This window comes from Nematolebias whitei, chromosome 14, assembly GCF_014905685.2.
Source record: "Nematolebias whitei isolate Nwh7 chromosome 14, NemWhi1, whole genome shotgun sequence".
Classification (NCBI taxonomy): Eukaryota; Metazoa; Chordata; class Actinopteri; order Cyprinodontiformes; family Rivulidae; genus Nematolebias; species Nematolebias whitei.
Window position 1 is genome coordinate 36,264,892 of NC_056511.1, and position 26,289 is coordinate 36,291,180.

General features: G+C 39.5%; 1 protein-coding gene across 2 annotated transcripts; it reads left to right on the forward strand.

Annotated features, from left to right (window-relative positions):
- msna (moesin a) lies at nucleotides 1–26,279 on the forward strand. Of its 2 annotated transcripts, XM_037687498.1 has the most exons (13): nucleotides 1–253; nucleotides 13,379–13,462; nucleotides 18,771–18,866; nucleotides 18,988–19,262; nucleotides 19,350–19,433; nucleotides 19,522–19,668; nucleotides 19,764–19,860; nucleotides 20,337–20,500; nucleotides 22,269–22,399; nucleotides 22,481–22,641; nucleotides 22,762–22,854; nucleotides 23,558–23,782; nucleotides 25,733–26,279. In XM_037687498.1, exons 1-13 carry the CDS (start codon nucleotides 242–244, stop codon nucleotides 25,895–25,897), a joined length of 1,734 nt encoding a protein of 577 aa, XP_037543426.1. In that variant the 5' UTR covers nucleotides 1–241; the 3' UTR covers nucleotides 25,898–26,279. The 2 variants fall into 2 exon arrangements, with proteins under 2 accessions (XP_037543426.1, XP_037543427.1); XM_037687499.1 differs by lacking the exons at nucleotides 1–253; nucleotides 18,771–18,866; nucleotides 18,988–19,262 and having other exon boundaries at nucleotides 13,404–13,462.
- Nucleotides 26,280–26,289: the final 10 nt, after the last annotated feature.

The window sequence follows — 26,289 nt, forward strand, 5'->3', positions numbered from 1 at the left end:
GGTTTTTCGGCAGCAGCGGGGGTACCGTACCGTTAGCAGTCCGACTTCAAGACGAAACAAAGAGCGACTCTCCCTGGAGCTCAGGCTTTAAAACACTCGAGCTTTCCTTTAAGAGTACGGTCTGAGTCCTCGAACCGGGAGGGCGTTTGTTCTGATGGGAGAAAGTTTTCTGCCGAACTAGTCGTTTACGAACTTTTTTAAATTTTTTTTAACATAAAAGCCGGACTAAAAGAAGGGAAAGATGCCGAAAACGGTAAGACTGGCTGAATATCAGCGTTCTGTTTTGTCCCGGGCCTTTGTTTCACCTCCTTTCAAGCTCTAACGGCCGCTGCTGCTGAATATTAAAGCTAACGGTGTTTGAATCGCATCCTAACTGCTACTTTCCGTTAAGTGTGTGCGCGTGCGCGCTACCGCCCGTTGCCTTTGGTTCACTCAAATTAGCGCCTTTTTTTAAACAAACCCTTAATCCAAACTCAAGGCTTAAAAAAAACGAATTTAAACGCGTCATTATGAAGGTAAATCCGCAGCCTTGAAATGTCGCTTTTTATTTTTTTAAGGGAGGAGGGGTTCAGCGGAAGTGTGGCCTGCAGTAGCCACTAAGCTAGCACTGTTTTTACAACCAGGCCTCCTTTCTTAACAAGAAGGGGTTTAAACCCTCATTCAGGCCAGCTGTGCTGCCCGAACCACTGGGAAACCCAGGGCCCAGTTTACTCTCGGTGTAATAATCTGAGCTGTGGATGAAAAGGTCCAAAAGATCCAAACTTTACTGAAATTCTGCAGGGGTCTGGTCATGTTCTGCACAAAGGGGCCAACACAAAGACTAGTCTGTTGTGCAGACAGCTGTAAAAGGAAAAAGAGACAAAGCTGTCATTTCTGCTCACATCTTCACTGGATGAAGGTGGGTTCAAACCCACCCTTATAAATTTCCACCGATGAAGACTTTTGCCCACCTTTTGTAAATTACAACAATTTTCTGCACATTTTCGTACAAGATAACTACACGCACAATCTGACTTAAAAGGAAAGTGCACAGCTTTGGAAATAGGTTTTAAATAGTAAATATCTTACCTGTTTCACACAGCTCTCTGAATTACCTCATCTTGGAAACTTAATTTAATTCTGACCAGATCAGACTGATGAGCTAATGGCTAGTCAGAGCAGTGCCAGGTCCAAAGTGGATCGCTGAAAACTCAAATCTGGGATGGTTCATGGCACTGCTGTTTTCTAAATTTTACTTTGTTGTCAGTTTTGCACCCTGGAAGATATATATATATATATAAATATACATATATAATTTATTAGGGGTGCACCAATAAATTGGCCGACCAATTTATCGGCCCCGATTTTCTTAATTTTGGGATATCGGAAATCGTCCGATACTTACATGAGAAACCCATTTTACTCATTTTTTTGTTTTAACAACAATTGTCTGAACTTCATTTTTATTTCAGAGCACTACGTCATGGCCAGTTAAAACAAGTTTTTATTGTTTCTAGGATATTGTTCAAGTGTATGTTTTTCAACAAAATAATATTGGAAAATATTGAAGGTGCATTGTGACCTGACAGTGTCACTTATATAACAAAATCGGTATTGGCCAAAATCGGAATCGGCAGGTCAGACTTTTTAGAAATCAGTGATTGGTGATCAGCCAGAAAACTGCAATCGGTGCACCCCTAATAGGACTGCGATGCGATTACAAAAGATTATTGATGAATTTTGATTGTCTGGGAACTTTAATAACCATGACACTCTTTTACATAAATAAACACAGATTTATATATTTTCACGCCCAATATAGAAAACACAATAACACATGTCATTAAGCCTTTTTATTAAACAGGCTGCTCCAACAATTGGCATAGATGCTAACTTAACATTGAAAACACCATAGAAAAGCTAATATGATTAGCATTGTGTTTAAGACTTGATATTTTTTGCACTAACAAAATGTCTTGAAATCATTACTAATGACATGTTATATTAACTTCAACTCTGATTGACAGACATTTGTCAGGTTTCTGTGAGGACAAGATGAAAAAGATGATAAATGCAGCTTTACTGCAACATGTTTTCTCTACAGGAAGCTACTGGAACTTGATTAGGATAAATGACACCACGCTTCAACTACTCTGTTTTTTCTAAAAGCAGCAGCACAGATTAACAATGACAAAATCAATTTTTAATATTGGTTAATCGATTCAGAATCTTGCATGTCCGTAATGTGACGCAACAAAAAATTAATTTTACCCCCCCCAACTCTACCAATGATGACCTATGCATTTCTAAGTAAAGGCTTTGAATCACCGCATGAAATTGTTGTTAATGTAAATTTTTATAAGATGGTAAAACATTTGATTGTCTTTGAATGAGACTGTGCTAAATAGATGTCACACTTACAACAGTGTTTTTGTTTAAATCACTATTATTGGCTACATTTATTGTGTAGTTTTCTATGCAAACCATGTAGAACATAAAACTTTAGTTGAAACGGTTCCCAGTTCTGTACCTGCTCCCTTCCTGTAGTATTGTTTCTGCCCATACTTCCTCCACATTTTTTCCGTCTGTCACCCGGAATAAAATGTTAGGCATTGTTATCGCTGACATAAACGTTACACACCTATTTGTTGGTCGGCTATGAAAAGAATTTACTGCTGGGCCATTTAATGTCTGTGAACTTTAACTCTAGGAACCATCATGTTTGAAGTATAGTGTGTACATTTAAGCTTTCATATATTATTTATTAGACTTGAACAAGCCTTAATCCTCTTACAAGTGTTTTCCAGGCTGATGTCAGGCATTTTTACATTTTGCTATAAGGCTGGTGGGCTGTTGATCTCAGCAGCATTTCTGCAGTAACAGGAACCTCAAACACCTCAGGACTTGCTGTTTGATCGGTGTAGAGAAGGTGCAGATGTGTTGAGACTGTAGCCAGCTTGTTATAAAGAGGGAACTAATGGTGGACTGAATAGATGGTAAAGCGGAAGCAGCAGGTTTCGGAGGTGTATTAATAACCATTGTGTGATTTGTGGCCATTGTGTTTCATTTACACGGATGAATTAAAGCTCAAGAAATAGATTCACCTGACGAAGGTGACGTTTCTCCAGATTCAACCCCTGCTTCTACACCCGGTGGTCGGTTTCCTTTTCTTAAACTCTTGGCGCCGTGCTCAAGCAGCAGACGAAAGGCAACGACACAGGGAAGTGAGATGAACTTTTTCAGCTGGACCAGAATTCACTCCACGGTCAGTGAAGGTTAAGCTTCTCCGCTATAGCTGACTCAAAAAACAGGAAGTTCACGGCTTATTAAAAGTTTTTCAGGGCGCTGCTTCAGTTCTCTAGTTTTTCCAAAACAAGTTTCTTTTTTCTTTTTTTTTATCCTGTTCTTATACATTTCACAGTTTCTAAAACTTAGTCTTTGCTGGGCTGCTCTTGGCCGTGCTTCAGTTTCCCAAGGAAGTCATGTAGTGACTCAAGGTTTCTGCACTTACATCAGTTCCTTTCCGGTAATTTCCTCTCCCTGCAGCCTTATAAGGACTTTCACATCACAGGCTGGCTGGTCTCCTCCCTGCTTCCCCCAGCGAGCTCCTCAGAAGCCATGCTCCTCTTCAGATTACATTAGAGCAGCACGACACATACAGAACTCACTGTATTCATGTGTTCATCAGCCTAATCATTGACTTTACAACAGTTGCATTGTTGTATTTAAATTAGTTATCTATGATTACATTTTGTTCACCTACTTCTACAGAAATTATTACTAAAATACTTCCATTTAAAAATAACTTTAGCCTTCAAACGTTAAAAAAAGAGAAATGCATTTACTGTAAAAATGCAGTGTGAAATGCTTATCGTTGAATGATTTTTATTGAAAGCTGCTGAAACCAGCTGAAAAGGTTTCATTGCTAAAACTGTAAATACAAATTGAATTTGAACAGCTGACATTTGCTGAAAGCAAAAGCTGAATAGAGCAGAAATGTAGCTGAAAGGAGCATAATACGATGCGTAACTAGGCAGAGAAAGGCTGAATAGATTACAAAAAATAATGTGAAATTATTAGAAATATGGTCTAAAGGCAGAAGAAATGGCAGGAAAAAGGCTAAGAATAGCGGAAATAATACCTAAAAAGTAGCTGAAAAACAGAAAAAAGCTTAATTTAGCAATAGGAGCCGAAATTAGCAGAAAGAAGTGGAAAATAACAGAATTAAAACAAAAATTGAAATGAGCAGTAAAAGATTTCAAACAGCACAAAGTGTTTGAAGGATGTGAAGAGCGCTCCATTCATTTTCAATGACAAAAACATGGCCGACAAAGATAAATATATCAAAAAGTAAAAGTTGCACAAACACCAAAACTTACAGCAGGAATGTCCTGAATGAGCTGAACCTTTTGATGCATGAATTGTTGAAATAGAACAAAACTGCTGAATGAGTTGCGTGCCAAAATATGTACGGAAGAAAAACGGATCTCAGTGGTGAGAATGATTGATTTAAAAACATTCACATGATGAAAAGCCTAGGATTCATGGGACAGATGCACATCATCTGCTGTTGACAAATTTCTAAATTGTAGCCGTTTTGGTCAAACCATTTTCAGTCTCGTGCTGTGTTGTGCATGACTCTCAGCTACTACCACATCAATTTTTATCTTGATATCTAAAATTGACTGAATTGTAGCAATGTTTATGATGGCTAATTTGGATTAGCTGTCACTGGCATAACAAACTGGACGGCCATTGTAGATGTACATCCAGTGATGCCTTTCTAAGGTTTCATCAAAATTTGCCCAGTCAGTCAGGAGATATTTTGCCAACAGGCAAACATTGTTGACTCTAGCAGATAATGTTAATGTTATAACGGTAAGCAGACATTTTGAGTGGAGTGTGTGAAAGAGCTACCACTTTATTTATAGAGCACTTTAAACAGCGACAAGGCCAACCAAAGTGCTGTACAGACAAAACAACAGGCAACACAAAGCAATATACAAAATGAGGTAAATCAGAATATAGACATAAAAACGATGCAGATAATGACAACAAACCAGTGTGGAGCATACAGGATCAAAACACAGATCATCTGGTGTTGAAAGCCACCGAATAGTAGTGGGTTTTTAAATGGGACTTGAAAACCGAGAGGGAGGGGGACTGTCTGACAAGCAGAGGTAACTCGTTCCAAAGTCTTGGTCCTGCTACAGAGAAGGCCCTGTCACCTCTGCGCTTAAGACAAGATCCTGGAACTGTGAGGAGCAACTGGTCCGCTGACCTCAGGGAACGCGGTGGGACATACGGTTGTTATGTAAATATTGTATATTTGACTTTAATACTAAAAGCCTTGTATAATTTCCAACTCATTTAGCCAGGGCTGCAGTTTTGCTTTCTTACTTTCCATCTTCCTGTTTGGGCTCATGTCAGTGTTGATGCAGCAGGTTGTTTTAGGTTCAGAAGAAGCCACTTATCAAAACTCACCAGCTCTGCCCAGTGCAGGACGGGAGTTGTGTTTGTCATTGGAAGCACTGGACTTTTTAACGAGTGTGTCTATGGAGACGTGGTGAATGAAAAGAGCTGGAGGTATGCAGGCAGCAGATTAAATGGGTCTGCGGGATACATAGCACAGCAGATTAGGCTCGAGAGGAGCTGAAGGTGGTGGAAAAACTTCAATCAAAACTTGTGGCGTTTTTACTAAAATAGCTTTTTTTTAAATTATTTCTGCTTCAAAACTGTGAACACATAACAATTCAAGAAGTAAGTACTACTTTTACTGATCATTTTTAACTATTTTTATAAGCTTGTGTTGATCTATTGCAATCTAATTCATATAATCTAATCATTATCTGTATAAATAAAGGTTGAATGAAAATCACACCATGTTCCAGTGTGGTAGAGTCTAAATACCGAAGAATATGAGCCTATTATTTTAATTAGTCTCTTCTTATAATCAAAGTGGGCGACAAAATCAGTCAAATTCAAACTCTAATCTTCATAAAGGAATGAAACTGTTGAGCCGGAGTTGATGTAGTTTCTGTGCGACCAAAGTGTGGGTTTAGTTTGTTTTCCAACCTCTATACTTTGACCTGCTAAAATATGAGCCACCTTGGTTCTACGTGGAGGAACAGAAGTCATAAAACCACACGAGTATCAGAAGTAGCGTCTGTTCTGTACGACCGAACACTAGGCTCGGCTTTGAAAGGAAGTGTGTTAGGTAGGATGCCTTTTTAAAATTAATGTTTGGAGAGTATTTATTTCAGTTCAGTTCATTTATATAGCACTATGTCACAACAGAAGTTGTCTCAGGGCACTGTACAAAAACTATCAAGTACATTATAAAAGCCAATTAGTAAAAGTTCTCTATCTGAGGAAGCCAGCAGATTATGTTGAATCTTCAATTAGTTGCAGTCTCCCATCCTGAGCAAGCATACTGGCAACAGTGGAAAGGAAAAACTCCCTTTTTAACAGGAAGAAACCTCCAGCAGAACCAGGCTCAGGATGAGCGGCCATCTGCTTCAACTGGGGTTTGAAAGAACAGAAAGGAGAAATGGTCAAAAACAGAATGACAGGTCCAGATGTGCTTTCTATAGGAAAAAAGACAACAAAAAAATGCATTTTAAGGATCGAAATGAATACAAATACAAACCAGTAGAGTAGAGCAAATAAAGACAACAGCAGAGTTAGGAAATTACCAATAGGTCAATTTGTCCTTCAGCAGTCTAAACCTATAGCAGCATAACTAAGGGATAGCTAAGGAAAGACTTAAGCCTAATCTTAAAAGTAGACGATGTGTCAGCCTTACGGACAGAAACTGGAAGAGATGTGTGTCTTTTACCTTCAGTTATCAGGCTTCACAAGAGAGGAGTCTGATAACTGAAAGCTCTGCCTCCCATTCTGTTTTGGAAACTCTAGGAACCAGAAGTAAGCCTGCAGTCCAAGAGTGAAGTGCTCTGTTGGGAAAATATGGAACAATAAGATCTGTAATATAAGATGGAGCTAGGTTGTTGAGGGCTTTGTAGGTTAGAAGTAAGAATTTGAATTCTATTCTGAATTTGACAGGGAGCCAATGGAGAGAAGCTAAAACTGGAGAGATATAATCTCTCCTACTAACTCTCATTAAAACTCTGGCAGCAGCATTTTAGATCATCTGAAGACCTTTTAAATAATTTTTTGGACACCCGGATAATAAACCATCACAATATTCCAGCCTAGACATGATAAACGCATGAACCAGTTTTTCTGCATTTTTTTGTATTTGCATTTGTGAACGAGCTGTAATTTATAGGTATCTGTAAGTTCAATCACGGGTATACTAAACAACAAAAAATCATCACTTGTCGCTTAAAGGCGAAGTGGACAATTATGATTTTGCTTGTGTCTGTTAGCAAAATATCTAAAAACATTGGACTGATGTCCTTCAAGGAGTACCCTGTCTCTAATTTGGTGACATTTTAAAAGAACAAGCTGCTTAAAGAGTTGACCTTTTTTGGTGTGTGGTCCTCTGCTCTGACAGGAACCTCATCCTCTCCTCACACTTCCTGTCACTCAGTTTGAACTTGGTCATGAGGTTTCTACAGTGCACAAAGGTGCACGGACAGACACTGCAGCCAAATTAACATAAAGCAGAAACCGAGACCAAAAATCAGAGTGGTGCTACTCATGTCTAAACTGACAAACTCCGTCGGTTTTTGTTGCAGCGATACATTTTTGTTGGTATATTGCAATTATAATACACCAGTGTTGGATAATAATACAAACCGGATTACAAAAAAGTTGGGACACTAAACAAATTGTGAATAAAAACTGAATGCAATGATGTGGAGGTGCCAACATCTAATATTTTGTTCAGAATAGAACACAAATCACAGATCAAAAGTTTAAACTGAGAGAATGTATCATTTTAAGGGAAAAATCTGTTTTTTCCAAATTTCATGGCGTCAACAAATCCCAAAAAAGTTGGGACAAGTCCATTTTTACCACTGTGTGGCATCATCCCCCCTTCTTCTTACAACACTCAACAGATGTCTGGGGACAGAGGAGACCAGTTTCTCAAGTTTAGAAATAGGAATGCTCTCCCATTCATGTCTAATACAGGCCTCTAACTGTTCAATCGTCTTGGGCCTTCTTTGTCGCACCTTCCTCTTTATGATGCGCCAAATGTTCTCTATAGGTGAAAGATCTGGACTGCAGGCTGGCCATTTCAGTACCCGGATCCTTCTTCTACAAAGCCATGATGTTGTGATTGCTGCAGAATGTGGTCTGGCATTATCATGTTGAAAAATGCAGGGTCTTCCCTGAAAGAGATGACGTCTAGATGGGAGCATATGTTGTTCTAGAACCTGAACATAGTTCTCTGCATTAATGGTGCCTTTCCAGACATGCAAGCTGCCCATGCCACAAGTGCTCATGCAACCCCATACCATCAGTGATGCAGGCTTCTGAACGGAGCGTTGATAACAACTTGGGCTATCCTTGTCCTCTCTGGTCCGGATGACATGGTGTCCCAGTGTTCCATACAGAACTTCAAATCGTGACTCATCTGACCACAGAACAGTCTTCCATTTTGCCACACTCCATTTTAAATGACCCCTGGCCCAGTGCAAACGTCTGAGCTTGTGGAGCTTGCTTAGAAATGGCTTCCTCTTTGCACTGTAGAGTTTCAGCTGGCAACGGCGGATGGCACGGTAGATTGTGTTCACTGACAAATGCTTTCTGGAAGTATTCCTAAGCCCATTCTGTTATTTCCTTGACAGTGGCATTCCTGTTTGAGGTGCAGTGACGTTTAAGGGCCCGGAGATCACGAGCATCCAGTAGAGTTTTACGGCCTTGACCCTTACGCACAGTAATTGTTCCAGATTCTCTGAATCTTTTGATGATGTTATGCACGGTTGATGATGATAACTTAAAAGTCATTGCTATTTTACGCTGGGTAACACCATTCTGGTATTGCTGCACTATCTGTCTGTGCAACAATGGTGGAATTGGTGATCCTCTTACCATCTTGGCTTCTGAGAGACACTGACACTCTGAGAAGCTCTTTTTATTCCCAATCATATTGTCAATTGACCTAATTATTATTAATTGTTCTTCCAGCTGTTCGTTATATGCTCAATTTCCCTTTTCCAGCCACTTATTGCTACTTGTCCCAACATTTTTGGGATTTGTTGACACTGTGAAATTTTGAATCAACATATTTTTCCTTTAAAATGTTACATTTACTCAGATTAAACTTTTGATCTGTCATCTATGTTATATTACGAATAAAATATTGACATTTGCCATCTCCACATCATTGCATTCAGTTTTTATTCACAATTTGTTTAGTGTCCAAACTTTTTTGGAATCCGTTTTGTAGTTTATTTCTTATTTAGAGCACAACATGCTTGTTGTCTTGTTCACATGTCTAGTCACATGATTTACCCTTAGGTTATTTGACAGGATGAAGCATTAGAGCAGGATTTGTTGACTGTGCCTCACATTTCTCATTTATATTAAAACTATCTAAACTGTTTAATGTTCACAATTTAGCTTAAATCACACAAATACCTTTTATTAATCACATTGTTTCTCTTGTTAAGGAATCAAGGTGAACTTGATTTAAAAATTATTTTTGATGACTCAGATGTACGACCAGATCTATCAGCCGTTAAGCGTTTGTGTATTAGTACAACAAACCACGCGTATCGTACTCGGTGTTGGGGACGTGCTGCTCTGTCGTCCTAAAGAAATGTCAGTCCACAGTTTGCTTCTTTTGTGTTACTAAGAGATTTATCTTTGTCGTCTTGGCTCGAGTTAAAAGGACTGTGGTTGTGAATCACACACACACTGAGATAACACCAGGTTGAGAATGTAAGAACAGGACAAGTGCCAGTCTCTTAAATATTTAGAACATATTAATCTTTGTTAAATATACTGTTTGATCAAAGCGTACCATTGTATAAATAAGCTTTACTTATTTAGTAGTTTTGCTTCCTGTTTCTGGTGGTGTAACCTGGGCGTTTTCCTCTGTTCACCTCTGCATGAACTTGTCTATTGAGTTTTTATTTCCTTTAATCTTTTAGTGAAGTTTATGTAATTCTGTGTTTTGTGACAAGCACAACTTTTAAAAAAAATTCTTTATATGCCAGAGTTTTCATCTTACCAGAACATTTCTAGATTTCCTGTGGATTTGCAGCCATGTGGTATTTATGATAATGATGGTTTGACTTCTACATAGTACTGTAATGTACATTTTTAAAGTAGTTAGTGTAGTTTATTAAAAACTGGTGGGGTAAAATCAACAGAAATTATGTGTTTAACATGACTTTCTTTTGGTTTGAGATGCACCCAAACCAGGCTGAATATCACAGGGTATTCTTTAAATTTGTTAAATTGTTTAAAGTGCACCCATGTTACGCGCACCAGAATAAGGAAAATATCTAAAACTTAGTTTCAATGGCAGCTGTCATTTATACACATGCTGCATGCATATAATTATTATTATTATTATTGTTGTTGTTATTATTCATATACTTCTAAATAAATTGATACAATTTTGTGGTGTAAATGTTTATGCTGCTGTTGCTTCAATAGCTCTGATATAAAAAAAAGTTTAACTTTATTTTAAAAGTCTTTCAGAAGATTTTAACAATATTTTTCACTGCATTCTGCTCAAATTTAAAAACTAAAGCTTTGACTGTCTTTAAATTTGCTGGCATCAAGGAAACCAAAGAAAAACTATAAACTTTAAGCAATAAATTAGAAATAAAACTATCAGTAATATTAAAATTCCATAATCGGACTTTATATTTTGTAGAAAATATTTATTTGCATATTTTCCATTATCGATTACTATATTAATTCCCCTTTATGTTATGACTAAATTTATGCTGTTGCTTTTTTTTGTTACTATATTTATTTCAGATAAGTGTCTTTTAATAAAGTCTTTCAGCAACACAATAATTATAAGAATAATAAATAAACACTTTCTAATGAGCTCCTGTTAAACTTTGTTTGTGGTTAGGTCACAAAACGTTAAGACGAAGTCGTGGAAACTTCACACATGGTGTCAAAGTGGTGTTTTTTTTCTGTGTGCTAAAAATAGAACCTGAAGCACTTTTGACTGCTGGCTGTGAGACACACCCAAACCAGGCAGAAAATTGAGAAGCGTAGTTCCCTTTTCATGCAAGACGAACCATTCTGACTCCAGAAATAAAACCGCTTAATCACAGGCAGGGTGATGGTGCTGGTGAGCTGAACTCTATCTGCACAGTTCCTCTCCGTTCAGATGTTCCGCCTTAATTCTTCCTTAAATAAAAATAACTTTTTTTAGCTACACTGGACTCCTCACTGCTGGGGGTGGCAGGAAGTGACGGAGAGGCGAGTGTCCTGAGCTGTAAATGGGGGTCTGCTGACAGGGATGGGAAAGAACGCAGCTCTATCAGCCCCACTACTGGGAAATAATGCATCGCATTGTTGGGGAGGGCAGGCGAGGGCCTCCGCCTGCTCAGTTATTTCCCGATAGGCACGCTGTTTGCATCAGCTCTTAAAGAGAAAGTGGGAAATTCCTGTCCAGTCAGCTTTCTAACCACAAGATCACGGTTAACTCCGAGTAACCTCTTTGAGTATTAACGGTTAAATGAATACATCAACTTTTGATAAATAGGTTTGGATGACTCAATGACTGTGACCGTTTTCAAATAAAAAGCTCTCTGGCTGTAACGAACTGTTGAGGCTTCATGAAGAGAAAACCAACCCTATTTTCAGATATTGTTGCCAAAATCCAGAGTTGAACTGCATGCAGGTTTTCTCGATTCATGACAGGATATAGACAACTCTCATGAGAGAGCGCTGTTTAGCTGTCTCGCCTCGCAAGGCCCAGCCTCCAGAGGATATGGTTACTTCCTGTAGATAAGTTCTGAGCTCAGACCGGGACAGACTGGCACAGTTTTTACAGCACAGTGTGGAGCCATGGGGCAGGGTCTTTAGTTAATTCTGATTTTCTTTTCCTCAAAAACAATAAGATGATGGGTTTCAGGGGGGTAGATGTTCACTTATTGAACCTATTTTGAGTAAATGGATATGTGTAGTCTTCTGCTTAGGGCTGGATGATATGGCCAATACTTTTATCACAATATATTTCTTAATTTTGATCAATAACAATATAATTCCAATATCGATATAAACAATATAAAAGCCTCAGAAAAACTGTACAGATAAATTAATGTTCACCTTTTATTTGTAGCCTTCACAAAAAATTGAAATCACTGTCAAATAAACATAAAACTCTCAACTTTGTCAATATTAATAGTTTTAACTTTAAACAACAACATAACCTAACCCATGCAGCAAACATCTGCGTTTGCTGCATGGGTTTCTCTTTTGATAAAGATGGGGGAGTTGTTTCAGGGACACATTGGCTCAAACTTTTGTGCTTCATCTACTGATTCTCAGCATATTCTATCAAGAGGAACAAGTTAGATTTGTTCCCACCGCTAATTGGAACGACTCTCCGTCACATTTTGCAGCACACTGACTGAAACCTGCAGTTTATTGGATCTTAGATAGCTGAACCACTTCTGCACCACCGGATTAGTCTTTCCTCTCTTATCAGTGATGTCATCTGCTTTCTCTTCGCTTGTGAAAGCTTGTTCAGTCACATTCTGACGGTCATGGGTGCTCATTTCGAAGTGAAAACTTTACGCGCGTTGGAGATTAGCCTAGCCTGCTACCGCTAACGCCTTCTGGACTCGAGCTCTGCGTAACATCTACGTCACCACGCATTTGCGTAGTTGTGTCGCAGTTTTTCTGTTCGGGTTGAAACTGAAGCGGCCACTTCAAACCGAACAGAAAAAGAAATGTCAGTGAAACGCTGCAATCATATCGAATTATCGAAAATGTGCTTAAAACTCATATCACCATTATTGAATAAAAATATATTTTGACATATATCGATATCCATTGTCCAGCCCTACTTGCACTTGTAACATATTTTTTATTTGACGTTACATTTGTTTTTGATTAAAGGTTTTAAAGTGTAGAGAATTGTTTACAACTCAAGAAACAAATTTGTCGTTTCTTATCAAAGCATTTGTTCAAACTTTTCCAGCTTGTTGAAATGCTCTAAATGTACTCGGTGTTTCCCCTAACATTATCCAAGGAGGGCGCCCCACACGGTCAACAGAACTGAGTGCCCTGCTTACCAAAACACGCCCCGCCACTGCAAGTTCTGCTAACAGTCATGGAGCAGAGATTGTTCGAAGTGGCTTCAACCTAGCATTAGTAACGTAGCGCTCCGCTAACCCCCGGCCAACACTCACACGCTGTCTGACAAGCGCCTTGCCAAAGCCAGTAATGTAGGGGAAACACTGCTCTCTGTGTCTCGTCTGTTAATTTCCCTATTTTCTTTGTTTCTCAGATCAGTGTCAGAGTCACCACCATGGATGCTGAGCTGGAGTTCGCCATTCAGCCCAACACGACAGGAAAGCAGCTCTTTGACCAGGTAGGGGAGACTCCCCCCTCTGACTGTTCATCAAACCCTCATGTCTGCACTTAAATACATCTGAACCTAAACGTTTTACCTTAAAGCCAAGATTCTTAATGGTTTTACACACATTTGACATTATTTTGAAGCCAGTCTAATTCAAGATGGCTGTCACAGCCAGCAGTCATAGAAAACACAAAAATGACTAACTTTTAAAGTATTATAGATATTAACCTAAAATGGTGCAGTAGAAGCTGAGATTGCTCCACAACACATGCTGTATTACTTAGAATCAGCTTTGTATGTCTGTTAGCGAACTACTTCGTGATCCACTAGACTGTTTATAATGGAGCTTTCAGGAAGATTGTGTGGACGTGAATCTTCAACTGATTATCCTTTTGCGCTAACCCAATTCATGATGGCCGCCACAGCCAACTGACCTTAGAAAATGCAAAAATAGCTTTAGTGCAGTCATGTTTTACAGATGTGCTAAAACTTGGTGTGGTTCTAGCTCACATTCATTCACAACACATGCTCAGATTTTAGCATCAAGTGTTAACCCTGTTTGTCTGTTAGCATAATGTCCCATGAACCAGATTTTTTAAAATAAAGTAACCATTGGCTATTCATCTACAACAGAGCAATTTTTGCAGTCAGTCAAATTCAAGATGGCCTCCATAGCTAAATTATATAAGCCAACACAAAAATTGCTCTAACTAAACCAGTTTTACTCGTACTGAGCTAAAATCTGGTGTGGTAGTAGCTGAGAGTCATTCTCACAACTGGCACTCTGGACATGATGTATTGCACTCATCTCATTTCTTTAAAGTTTTGAACAAAACAGTTACAACGTTGCTGTTTCTCAACTTAAAATGGTTTTACTTTAAAACTCATGGAGTGTGGCGGGCGATATGCATTCCTTCAAGAAGACTTGGCCTTTAACGTTTTACTGCATTGCATTGTGTTATTCAGTAAACTACTCATTATTTTCTTACAAGAGTGATAATCACCTGGCTAACTAATTTCTGTTTGAACAGAAAATGTGTCTGTCTAAAAGAAAAGAAAAAAGAAAGGCTAGTAGGCTCAATCATCCCGGTAGATAACAAAATAAACACGGTTAAGTCATGTCATCTGGACCATTTACAGAAACTAAACTTAAATGTTCTCTGAAGCAGCGCTGGGTTACAGAGCTTTTTCTGTGACTGGAAATCCATAAATAATATAAAAATAGAATTCCCCGAAGGAACAAATATTAACTGTTGCCTCACAAAGTTTCAAACAAAGATGAAGCTCAATTTTAGATGTTTAGAGGATGTGTTGGGGATGACTCTCAGCTACTACCACACCATATTTTACCTCAGTATTTGTTGTAGTTATAGTTAGTCATTTTATGTTGGCTAAGTATGATTAGTTCAAATGTTAATCAATATTAGATGTATTTTCAATGATTGTGAGTTTAAAATTCCTCCATTGGTTCAAGAGATATTTTATTAACAGACGAACAGACAGGCTTATACAGTACATGATCGCTCATAGCAACAAACGTTAATCTTCCAGGTGATTAGACAAGAGTTTGTACAAATACAAAACAACTTTTTTCTAGAAACAAACATTTTTAACTTTTTACACGCCTCAAAACAAAAATATATTGATATTATCAGTTTTACTGACAGCTGCTATATCGAAGAAAAGCTTGACATATTCTTTATTTTTTTAATTTAGTGTCTTTACTCCACTTGTGTTTCCTCTGACTTCATTTTTAAACACCTTCACAGATCATTACAACAGGCTCACTTTGAATTTTCTTCACTCATTAAACTTTAAACAGAAAATTTGTTCTTGTCAGAGTGAACCTAGGGATGTGGCGTTCACTGACAGCAGGAAAAAAATCAGATCTTGTAGCTGGTCTCTTGTCAAGTAAAAACCTGACTGGTGCACCCCCTCTATAAAATCAAACGGGCAGATGTGATGAAAGTTGCAACTGAAGAAACAAAGACAGCAGACAAATGGAGTCAAAATGTTTCTGCTTCCACTGTTTGTAGAATAGCTGTAAAGTAGCAGATTTCCACGAGGCATTAATAAGCAGCATAAAAGTCATTAAATGGATTAAGCCCATTTTAAGGCCTTAAATGGCATTAAAAAGCATTACATTTTAATCTCAGTGTCAATAAATATTTTTCATTAATTTTCAAGAAAAATGAGCAATTTTGGAAACCTCTCAGCCGAACTCGCTCATTGGGGTGATATATAGAGTAAAACGCAGAACCATTGTTACTGCTTATTGTTTTTGACCGGGCTGTATTCAAATGTCAGAAGATCGCAGGTTAGAGGGAAAGCATGAGAACTAAAGGAGCAGAAACAAAACGGGTAAATTCCAGCTAAAGTGGCTGGAAAAGGAGGAGTTTGGAGCACAGCTGCAGCCCATTGATGGTCAGGATGGTGAAGGATTTGGAAAGAGAAAAACGAGCTGTAGTGGTCAACTTGTGGAAAGGTGAGCCGGTGTTGTGCCAAAAAATTGTTTAGCCGCTGTGGGTGCACACATGTTTTTGGATCGTTAAAAGCAGCTAAGCTGAGAAGCTAAGCTACGAGCTAAGCTAACAGGCCAACCTCAGGGAAAAAACCTCTGACTTGTCGAAGCTCCAAAAATTCATGGTTGAAACCCGTGCCTTCGTGTAAAACGTTGTTTTTCTCTGCTAAAAGAAGCTGAGAACTGGTTTACTGATTTTTTTTTAATTAAAAACTTTGTTTGAAAAAAGCTATGCTAAAGAGCTCAAACCACATAGAGAATCTGCCATTTTGAGCACTGAAAAAAAAATTGAGAGACAGCCCATGTCACGTCAAGGGGACTCCCTCCCATTTTTCTTAGAGACACGCTGCTCGCTCCCTCACTATCCATCCTTCGGTTCAAACTTATACTGTCATCTGGTGGTTGAAAAAGATCCTACACTCAAAAAAATTCAACCAACATTTCTTCTTAAATTTGACAATAATTACTAATTATTGTCAAATTTTAAACAATGTTATCGTTTATCACAAAAATTTCTGTGACAATCGCCCAGCAAAATTTGAGAGCACAGAATGTCTTGATTTCAGCTCTCTGCCTCCAGCTGCACTCTTGGCCACGCCCACTTCTCTGCTCTGCACAGAGATCAGCTGCAGGAGGAAGTTATCCCACACAGCTGTGGGCTGCACACAGGTGCTAAATCATTTAAAATAATTTATTAAAAAAAAAAAATCCATGCCGATCGTGTGGTCCATCCATCGATCAGCCATTGTGTGTCATGCCCAATCTTTTTACTTTGAAAAACCGCGATGGATCGAGTCCATGAAAAACGAACCACGAAGTAGCGAGGGACTACTGTATTGCATTATACTTTTCCAATTCTATTTATTTATGCACCACCTTCATTTTACTTCATTTTATGTAAAGTGTGGATTTTTGTGCCAACTCTTGTTGTTTGCACCAAATATATAAAAGTCACGTTCAGTTCAGTAGGGCTTGATAGGTGTCGTGTGGCAGTAATCCATGGCTAGATATTTATTTCTCCTATTCAGAATTTACCATTTGATCATGTTTTATCTGCTAACTTCCATTTGATGGACATGTATTAGCTCATGCATTCACCATTGATGGCATTAAAAAAGTAAAAGAAAGGCATTATAAAGCATTACGTTTGATTGCTGATTTCTGCAGAAACCATGTGTAGAAACTTGATCTGGTGAGATTTTTTTTTAGGCAGAAAGTTGCAAAATGAGAGAACTTTAAAACTGAGTGAGAGTAATCAGCACCGTCTATTCATGGAGCTTTGGGGTCAAAAGGTCACACACCAGGTCAGTAGGTCTGAAATGTTGAAACCACAGCAAGAGGTGCTCTATTATTCTTTATTGTTTCAGACTGTTGGGGGGTGGAAGACGGGGTACACCTGAATCCCATCAGGTCAGCAGTCCATCACAGGGCGGACACACAAACGGAAAACAAGTCCACTAAAATTTTATGAAGAATGTGTGTGTGTGTGCGTGCGTGCGTGCGTGCGTGTGTGTGTGAACAAAGAGAGCTTAAAAGTACTGAAGAAGAGTTATAACAGAAGAACACCAGCTAATACCAAAGGGGGCAAAAATACTAGATAAAAGCTGCAAGTAGCCAATGGCTAGTTACAGACTAAAATTGGCAAATGGCTAACCATCCGTCCATCCATCCATTACCTTTTACCCGCTTCTTCCATTTTGGGTCACGGGGGTCGCTGGTGCCCATGTCCAGCAAGCACTGTGCGAGGGGCGGGGTACACCCTGGACAGGTCTCCAGTCCATCACAGCGACACATGGGGACAAACGAGACAAACAACCATTCACTCTCTCACTCACACCTAGAGACAATTTAGAGTTACCAATCAGTCTAACATGCATGTTTTTGGTCTGTGGGAGGAAACTGGAGTACCTGGAGAAAACCCACACATTAACGGAGAGAACATGCAAACTCCACACAGAAAGGCCCCCAGACCGGGATTTGAACCAGGGACCTGCTCGCTGAGAGGCAGCAGCTCTACCAGTTGTGCCACCGTGCTGCCCCAAATGGCTAACCAACAGCTAAAAATAACAAAAGACAAAACTAAAAGTTACAAATACTAAAGTGCTAGCTAAAAGTTCAAAGGAGCAAAAAGCTAGCTAAATGTAGCAAAAGGATAGCTTAAAGTTAAAAGTAGCAAATGGATTGTTAGTGGCTAAAATTAGCAAATAGCTTAAAGTAACAAAAGATGAACTAATAACAAATAGTAAAGTTATAGTTAAAAGTAGCAAAAAGCTAGCTAAATTTTGTAAAAGGCTAGCTTAAAGGTAAAAGTAGCAAATGTATTGTTATTGGCTAAAATGAGCAAATAGTTAACTATCAGCTGTACGTACCAAAAGACTAAATGGAAGTTAAAGGTAGTAAAGTGTTAACTTGCACCTTAAAGTAGCAGAACAGCTCATAGCAGCCGTCTCCTGATTGAGCTGAGATGTAGGAATGGCTGTAGGAGCAGCAAAGTGTGCAGAAGCAGTTCTATTGCAAAAACCACGTGGAAAACTAAAAAACACGATCAATGACCTACAAACCTTCAAGTTGTATAAAATCACCAGGCAGCCTGACGTTTCTAAACGTTTCTGTGTGGGAGGAAACTGGATCATTTGGAGAAAGCCCGAACAAACAAAAAAACAACCTAAAGCTGCAATCAGGGAATCCCTGGCTAAGATTTCATGGAAAAACCTCCTCACCACAGCACCATTACATCACTCTGAGGTATTTCAGTAACTCGTACTTAAAGTTACTGTAACAACATCTTTGTGTTTTCAGGTTGTAAAAACCATTGGACTGCGAGAGGTCTGGTACTTTGGACTTCAGTACCAGGATACAAAGGGTTTCTCCACATGGCTGAAGCTCAATAAGAAGGTTAGCTCTTCATAATAATTGTTCCTTAAAGCTTTTTAGCTCTTTAACAAGATCAACCTGTTCTGTTACAATCAAAAGCTACTTGAAGTCCACCCCTCACTTGTGCCACGTCTTGTTTTAGGTGACAGCCCAGGATGTGAGGAAGGAAAGCCCGCTGCTGTTTAAGTTTCGTGCCAAGTTCTTTCCCGAGGATGTTTCGGAGGAGCTGATCCAGGAAGCCACGCAGCGGCTGTTCTTCCTGCAGGTGAAGGAGGCCATCCTAAACGACGACATCTACTGCCCTCCAGAGACGGCCGTGCTCCTGGCCTCCTATGCCGTGCAGGCCAAGTTCGCCGACTACAACAAGGAGGTGCACACGCCGGGCTATCTGAGTGGGGAAAACCTGCTCCCTCAGAGGTAACTCCAGCTTTTCTCATTCATCCCACCTCACCATCTAGTCATAGGTTTTTATCTGTCTGACACTCGGTCGTCTCGTGTTTCTAGAGTTCTGGATCAGCACAAGCTCAACAAGGAGCAGTGGGAGGAGAGGATTCAAGTGTGGCACGAAGAACACAAAGGCATGATGAGGTGTGCTCTCCTGTTATAATGTTTGTTAGCAAAATAGCTGATGACCCTCTCTGAAGTATGACTGAGAGCCTCCTCTTAACGTCCACAGGGAGGAGTCCATGATGGAGTACCTGAAGATCGCTCAGGACCTGGAGATGTACGGAGTCAACTACTTCAACATCAAGAACAAGAAAGGAACTGAGCTGTGGCTCGGGGTGGACGCCCTCGGCCTCAACATTTACGAGCAGAACGACAAGTGAGCGATCCCACCAGCGGGGTTTGGTTTTCATCATGGCTGCAGAGTGAACCTCAGAGCTGATCAGGGCTTTTTATTGTTGCCTTTTCTTACAGAATGACTCCCAAAATTGGCTTTCCCTGGAGTGAAATAAGGAACATTTCCTTCAACGACAAGAAGTTCGTCATCAAACCCATTGACAAGAAAGCCCCTGTACGTAAACTCTTAACAGAAATCACCATTTAGGAATGTCTTCTATAAATGTTTAGCACTTGCTGCTACAGAGCAACGGGTCTGTGTTTTTGATGATGTCTGTGTGTGTACGTTAGCCGGTCTGTTAGCAAAATATCTTACAAAATCCTGAATGAATTTGGCTGAAATTCTCAGAATGTAATCACTGGATGCACATCTTCAACTGATTAACTTTTAGAGTTCAGCCTTTTCAAGTTGGCTGCCACAGCTAAGTAGCATTAGAAAACAAAAACTGTTCATAACTCATCCAGTTTTATAGTTACTGAGCTGAAGTTTGATGCGGTAGTAGCTGAGACTCATCCTCACCACATACTCTGAGAGCTAGCATGTCTCTTATGAGATTTCCAAAGTTTGATCAACATGACCATAACTGTCTTTTCACATGATAAGATTAATTTATTTTAAACTGATGAATCTCTGCAATGTTGGATCTGTAGGACTTTGTATTCTATGCCCCGAGACTGCGCATCAACAAGCGCATCCTGGCTCTGTGCATGGGGAACCACGAGCTGTACATGCGCCGCCGCAAGCCGGACACCATCGAAGTGCAGCAGATGAAGGCTCAGGCCCGGGAGGAGAAGAACCACAAAAAGATGGAGCGGTAACAACATGAGTTTATTCTGATGGTCCAGGAAAAATAACTTGACGCTGCCACAGGGTTTCCACGGAGCATCAGACAAAGTTAAAAGTCATTAAATGGATTTAGATAAATTGAAAGCCTTAAATGGCATTACAAATTAAATATTAAATAATTCATATTAAATTTGTATCTCGGTGGCATTAAATATTTTTTCATTAGTTTTCAATAAAAATGAGCGATTTTGGAAACCGCTCAGCCGGACTCGCTCATCTTGGCAATATATTAGAGTAACACGCAGAACCATTATTGTTTCTGGCCGGTCAGTGCTCACCTGTCTTTGAGGAAAAATGGGAAACTTCTGGAGCCGAAACAAAATGGGTGAACTTCGGCTGACGTGGCTGGAAAACAAGGACTTTAGAGCACGGCTGCAGCCTGTTGATGGTCAGGATGGGGAAGGATTTTACAGAAAAATTAAGAACCAAAACAGAATCTGTGGAAGGTGAGCCGGTGTTGTGCAAAAAAATGTTTAGCCACCTCTGGAGCCTGTTTGTGTCTTTTAGTTTGATTCACTGTTTTTTTTTCTGCTTTAGTTCTTGAATTAAACAATGTTAACACTAAAAGATGAATATTCGTATGCCCAAGATTATAGTAAACAGTAAACAACAGGTTTATTACAGACAGAATGATGATGATGACTCACAGAATCGTTTTGGGTTTCAAACATTAGTTCACCACAGCAAGAATCGATGAAGCATGGGGCCATGTCAGAATCAAGAAACCATGGTATGCTTTTTTGATGCATTTGATTTACCCCTGACTCTGATGTAGAGAGCAACAACCACAATGTCATGAAGAGCTACTGATCCAGTGCACCGCCTTCATTAAAGTGTGGATCTTTGCACTTTTGAACTACTTCTTTTGTTTGCACTAAACAAATCGGTCAGATTCAGAGCTGAAGAAGGGCTTGATAGACCTGTTGAACACACATGTGGGGCAGTGATCCACATTCCTGACACTGCTCATTCAGCTTTTCACAGTTTCATCATGTTTTATCTGCTACCTTCCATTTGATGATTATTTAAGGTAAAGCACATATTCATGGTGTTTGATTAAGAGTCTGACTTTCAACACGCTTTGTCCACCTCCAGTGGATCAAGCCCAACAATTATTTTTTTCTTCATAACTTTTCAAAAGCTCGCCATCTATTGTCTCTAAAAGGTCCTTTAGCATTTGAAGAAGCCATCGATGAGGAACATTTAGAAAAATGCCCTTGCCTCCCAAAAATCCTCTCATAACGGTGTGCACAGAAAATACTGGTTACAGGTATCCTATGAGCATGGTGGTTTTTCTGGTAGGACTATTTTCTAATGCAGTCTAATGGGAACTATATTTGACAGTGGTTATTTATTTATGCACCTTTATTTAACCAGGCAAGTCTCACTGAGATCTCTTTTGCGAAGCAGGCCTGAAGGCAGCCTAACAGTGACAGTAAAAGTATCTACAAACATACATGATGATGCTTCATGCCTCTTTTGGATCTGGGGTGTTTATTTAAATAAGTATGAATTGAAAAGAAAAGCTTGTGAACTAAGGATGTATTCATTGTCAGTGGCATTAAAAAGCATTAAATTGGATTGGCTGATTTCTGCAGAAACCCTGAGTCAGATATTCTAGACCACAGCAGAATGATGGGTTTGATGGGAATGATAGTTTCCGTCAAGTACCATGATCATGTACTCTGCTTAGATGGTTGGGACTAATCCAAGCCATCATGCTTTGTTTCCATTAGAGCGCTGCTGGAGAACGAGAAGAGGAAAAGAGAACTCGCAGAAAAAGAGAAGGAGAAGATTGAGAAGGAAAAGGAGGAGCTGATGGAGCGACTAAAGCAGATCGAGGAGCAAACGAAAAAAGCCCAGCAAGGTGGGTGACGTTTTCTGAACGCCAACAAAACTAGATGTTGTGCTGTAATCAGTCTGACCATGTGTGTGTGTGTGCGCGCAGAGCTGGAGGAGCAGACACACAGGGCTCTGGAGCTGGAGCACGAGAGGAAGCGAGCTCAGGTGGAGGCTGAGCGTCTGGAGTCGGAGCTGAAGGGAGCCGAGGAGGCCAAGATGTCTCTGCTGCAACAGTCGGAGAACCAGATGAAGAACCAGGAACACCTGGTAATTTTTCAACAACACCTACTAATCATAAACACATGATTTTAAACAGATGGAGAAGTTACATGTTTGTAAAGTTGTCTATAGTTGATGTCAGTAAAACATTTAATTTTGCTGTTTCAGGCCACTGAGTTGGCTGAGCTGACTTCAAAGATTTCCCTGCTGGAGGACGCTAAGAAGAAGAAAGAAGACGAGGCGACAGAGTGGCAACAAAAGGTCTCCGTTATTTATTCTCTTCTCTTTCTGCTGACTCCACATAAATACCTTTTTTAAACACTAATGGAGTGTTTATTCAGAAAGGGAAGGTTGCACATAAATCAATTTTCTTGTCTTGTAACTGGACTGCTTTCTTTAGTTCTTCTAATAAAATAAAAAACGTATTTAGTAGAATTTCTCACTTTCAGCTTTATTTTTAGTGTTGCTGGCAATATATTTTAGATGCATTTCTATTTTCTAAATAAAAATGGAGGAAGACTATAAAGGTAGTTTTTAATCATCACATCCTTTTTTCTATTTTTAACTTTAAAAAGTTGATAACTTTGTTTTTGCCCTCTCTTTATGCATGTTGAGACAGTGTAAATATAGAAAACTGTTAACATTGTTCTCCTTTTGCTGTTGAACAAATTGAACTCTGCTGCCACCTTGTGGTGAGGAGTGAGCAGACGTGCTCACAAATTCTTGCTGCAATCATTTAGAAAAGATCTGGTAGAAAAATAGTTAATTTGAATAAATTAGCTGTTTTATTAAAAACGCACCTTTCAGTCTGGATGATTAGTTTTATTATGTGATGGTAAATTAATATTTGTTGAGCTACTGACTGCTTATAGAAATAAAAACTGCTTAAAGCTGATGACTGATAAAAGATCAGCCCTCTCATCCCCACACCTGTTGGTGACAAACCCATTCTTGAATTCGTCAGGCAACCATGGTGCAGGAGGATCTGGAGAAAACCAAAGAAGAGCTCAAGAACAAAGTGATGGCGGTTCAGGAGCCCGTCAACACAGAGAACGACCACGACGAGAACGATGAGGACAGCGCCGAGGCCAGCGCCGAGTTCACGGCGGCGGCCACGTACAAGGACCGCAGCGAGGAGGAGAGGATGACCGAGGCGGAGAAGAACGAGCGCTTGCAGAAACATCTACTGGTAAGACTTTCCTCTCGTCTCGCAGCGATCAAAGTGATAAAAGCTGCTCGTAAACACACATTTAAAACAATTAGATGCACCGCAGCTTTACCGGTTTCACAAGTGGCTGTGACACAAATTACACAAGTTAATTCACAGCGCTGCTGTGTTGACTGTGCACAAAACTTTACTCCTTATCAGCATTTGATGGCTGTCTACAGATTATTAACCTGGTATAAATAATAAAACTACAGATTTATATGTATTTACAGTTAATTAGCAGATGTTTTGATGTCAAACTGAGTTAAAATGCAAAAACAAATGTGTAAATTGCCAACAAAAGGTTAGTCTTTGTTGAACATATATATGTATACATACCATATTTTCTGCCATACCTGTTGCACCGCCCTATAAGTTGCATCAGTCCAAATGTGTCTAAAAAAGTGTATAAATTCATAAATATGTCACTTCACCGTACACGTCGCATCTATTATGCGTCATGGTTGACAACCTGGAAATGTTGGCCGGTGTTTTGCCAAAAATTGATGGGCTGTCAAATGGCAGCTGTGGGAGTGTGCACAGGAGGACTTTAACAAGATTAACACTTAAAAACAATTATTTGTTTGCTCAAAATTATAGTAAAGGTGTGTCTGTCTAACATTTGCTAATAAAAGGGCTTTAATGGTCAAATAAGCTGTATTTGCTGCCTCGGTGCTCCAGGAGCACGTAGAGAGAGGAAAAAAATAAGGGGGAACGCTGCTTGTTTCTTTGAAATTTAACAAGAAAAGCACCTAAAACAATTATTTGTTTGCTCAAAATTATAGCAAAGGGGTGTCTCAGTTGAACTTTTACTTAATAAATGCACTTTAATGGTCAAATTAGCTGCATTTCGTCGGGGCGGTGCAGCTCGTTTGACTTGCTCCAAGCAGCAAGCAGAATGAAGGTGGGGGTATGGCAAGCCGACTGAGAATCTTCTCCAGCTATTAATGACACAGTCATCCAGGACATGGTAAATTCAAAAAAGTGCAAGACAAAACCATTAAAGTATAAAGTATAATAAATAAAGTCCAGTTGTTTTTTTTGTATTGAACTTTTTTGAATTTGTCATTATAGCCACTTTTACCTATTACATGATACAAAGGCATGCCATACAGTTACTACTACTACTCTGCTGCAATCAAGTGGCTGAAAGTGGTACTGTTCAATTATTTTTTCAGTCAGAATGAATGGAAACGGTCATATCTCAGCCAAAAATTGGTTTATAAATATGGGAAAAAATTAATAAATATATCACGTCGGCCTATAAGTCGCAGGGGATGTAAATTATGCAACAACAAAAAAAATGCAACTTATAGGCCGAAAAATACGGCATATATTTAGTGCGGCAAAATTTATCAAATTACATTGTTTGTTTTGTTTATTTCTAAAATCTAAAATCATCTTTCTTTGTTGAAATCAGGTCTCTCTTGTAAATGAGTCCTCGAGGCTCAATGGGATTTACCTGTATAAATAAAGGTTGATTGATAAAATGCAGATCAAAAACACACATGCTTCATATTAACAGTCATAAAGTGCAACAAAGGAGGATGTTGGTGTTGAACAGGTCAAATCTCATATCAAGACCAAACGTTTCAGCTCCACACAGACCTCAGCTGCTCTCCTCACCTCTCACCAACAGCCTGTTAAAAACACATGATTCAACACTGTGGTAAACATGTCTCTGTCCCAACTTTAGACAATAAATTCAGGATGAAATTTTCAGTTTCCACATTTTAAACTTCTCCCCAGTTCTTCTGAACAGCCTGCCACAGTTTTGGAAACAGAGTTGCAAAACAGTTTAGAAAAATGGTGCAAAACACAATTTGTATCGTCTTGCACCGCCGTAAATAAGAATGAACCTCTTGATTTGTATCACTGCAACATGTTGCTGTAAATGTGTGTGTGCGTGCGTGTGTGTGTGTGTGTGTGCAGGCTTTAAGCTCGGAGCTCGCCAACGCTCGGGACGAGACCAAGAAAACGGTGAACGACATGATCCATGCAGAGAACATGAAGGCCGGCCGCGACAAGTACAGGACCCTGAAACAGATCCGGTCAGGAAACACCAAACAGCGCATCGACGAGTTCGAGTGCATGTGATGCGCCATGCCCGCCCACGCACAGGGGGCGGGGCCTTTCTGGACTGTTGTCCTGCTTCACCCCAAGCTGTCTTCTCCGCTCCCCAAACGAATCAGCTCAGCAACATATCGTGGCTGCAACAAGCAACGGCACAGTGTACAGAACCAGAAAATTCCAATTCTTCTTGTTTCGAAATTAGATTTTTAGGCAAGTCACTGGTTTTAAAGGGACATACTGTAATTTAGTAGTACATTCCCGATGAGGGGTTTATGTAGCATATTAGCATTTATGACACAGCGAGCATGAACTTTTAGATTCTTTCTATATTTTTGTCCCCGTTCAGTATCCTGGTGTCAAAATAAAAGCTTCAGACTTGAATTGAAAAGTTAAAATCCGGATCAAACACGCAGATT

What these genes read in the sequence shown, in the direction of transcription:
- msna (XM_037687498.1), top strand. An exon ending in GAAAGCAGCTCTTTGACCAG is followed by an intron (nt 13,463 to 18,770) that starts GTAGGGGAGACT and finishes TTGTGTTTTCAG; the next exon opens with GTTGTAAAAACCATTGGACT. An exon ending in GCTTGCAGAAACATCTACTG is followed by an intron (nt 23,783 to 25,732) that starts GTAAGACTTTCC and finishes GTGTGTGTGCAG; the next exon opens with GCTTTAAGCTCGGAGCTCGC.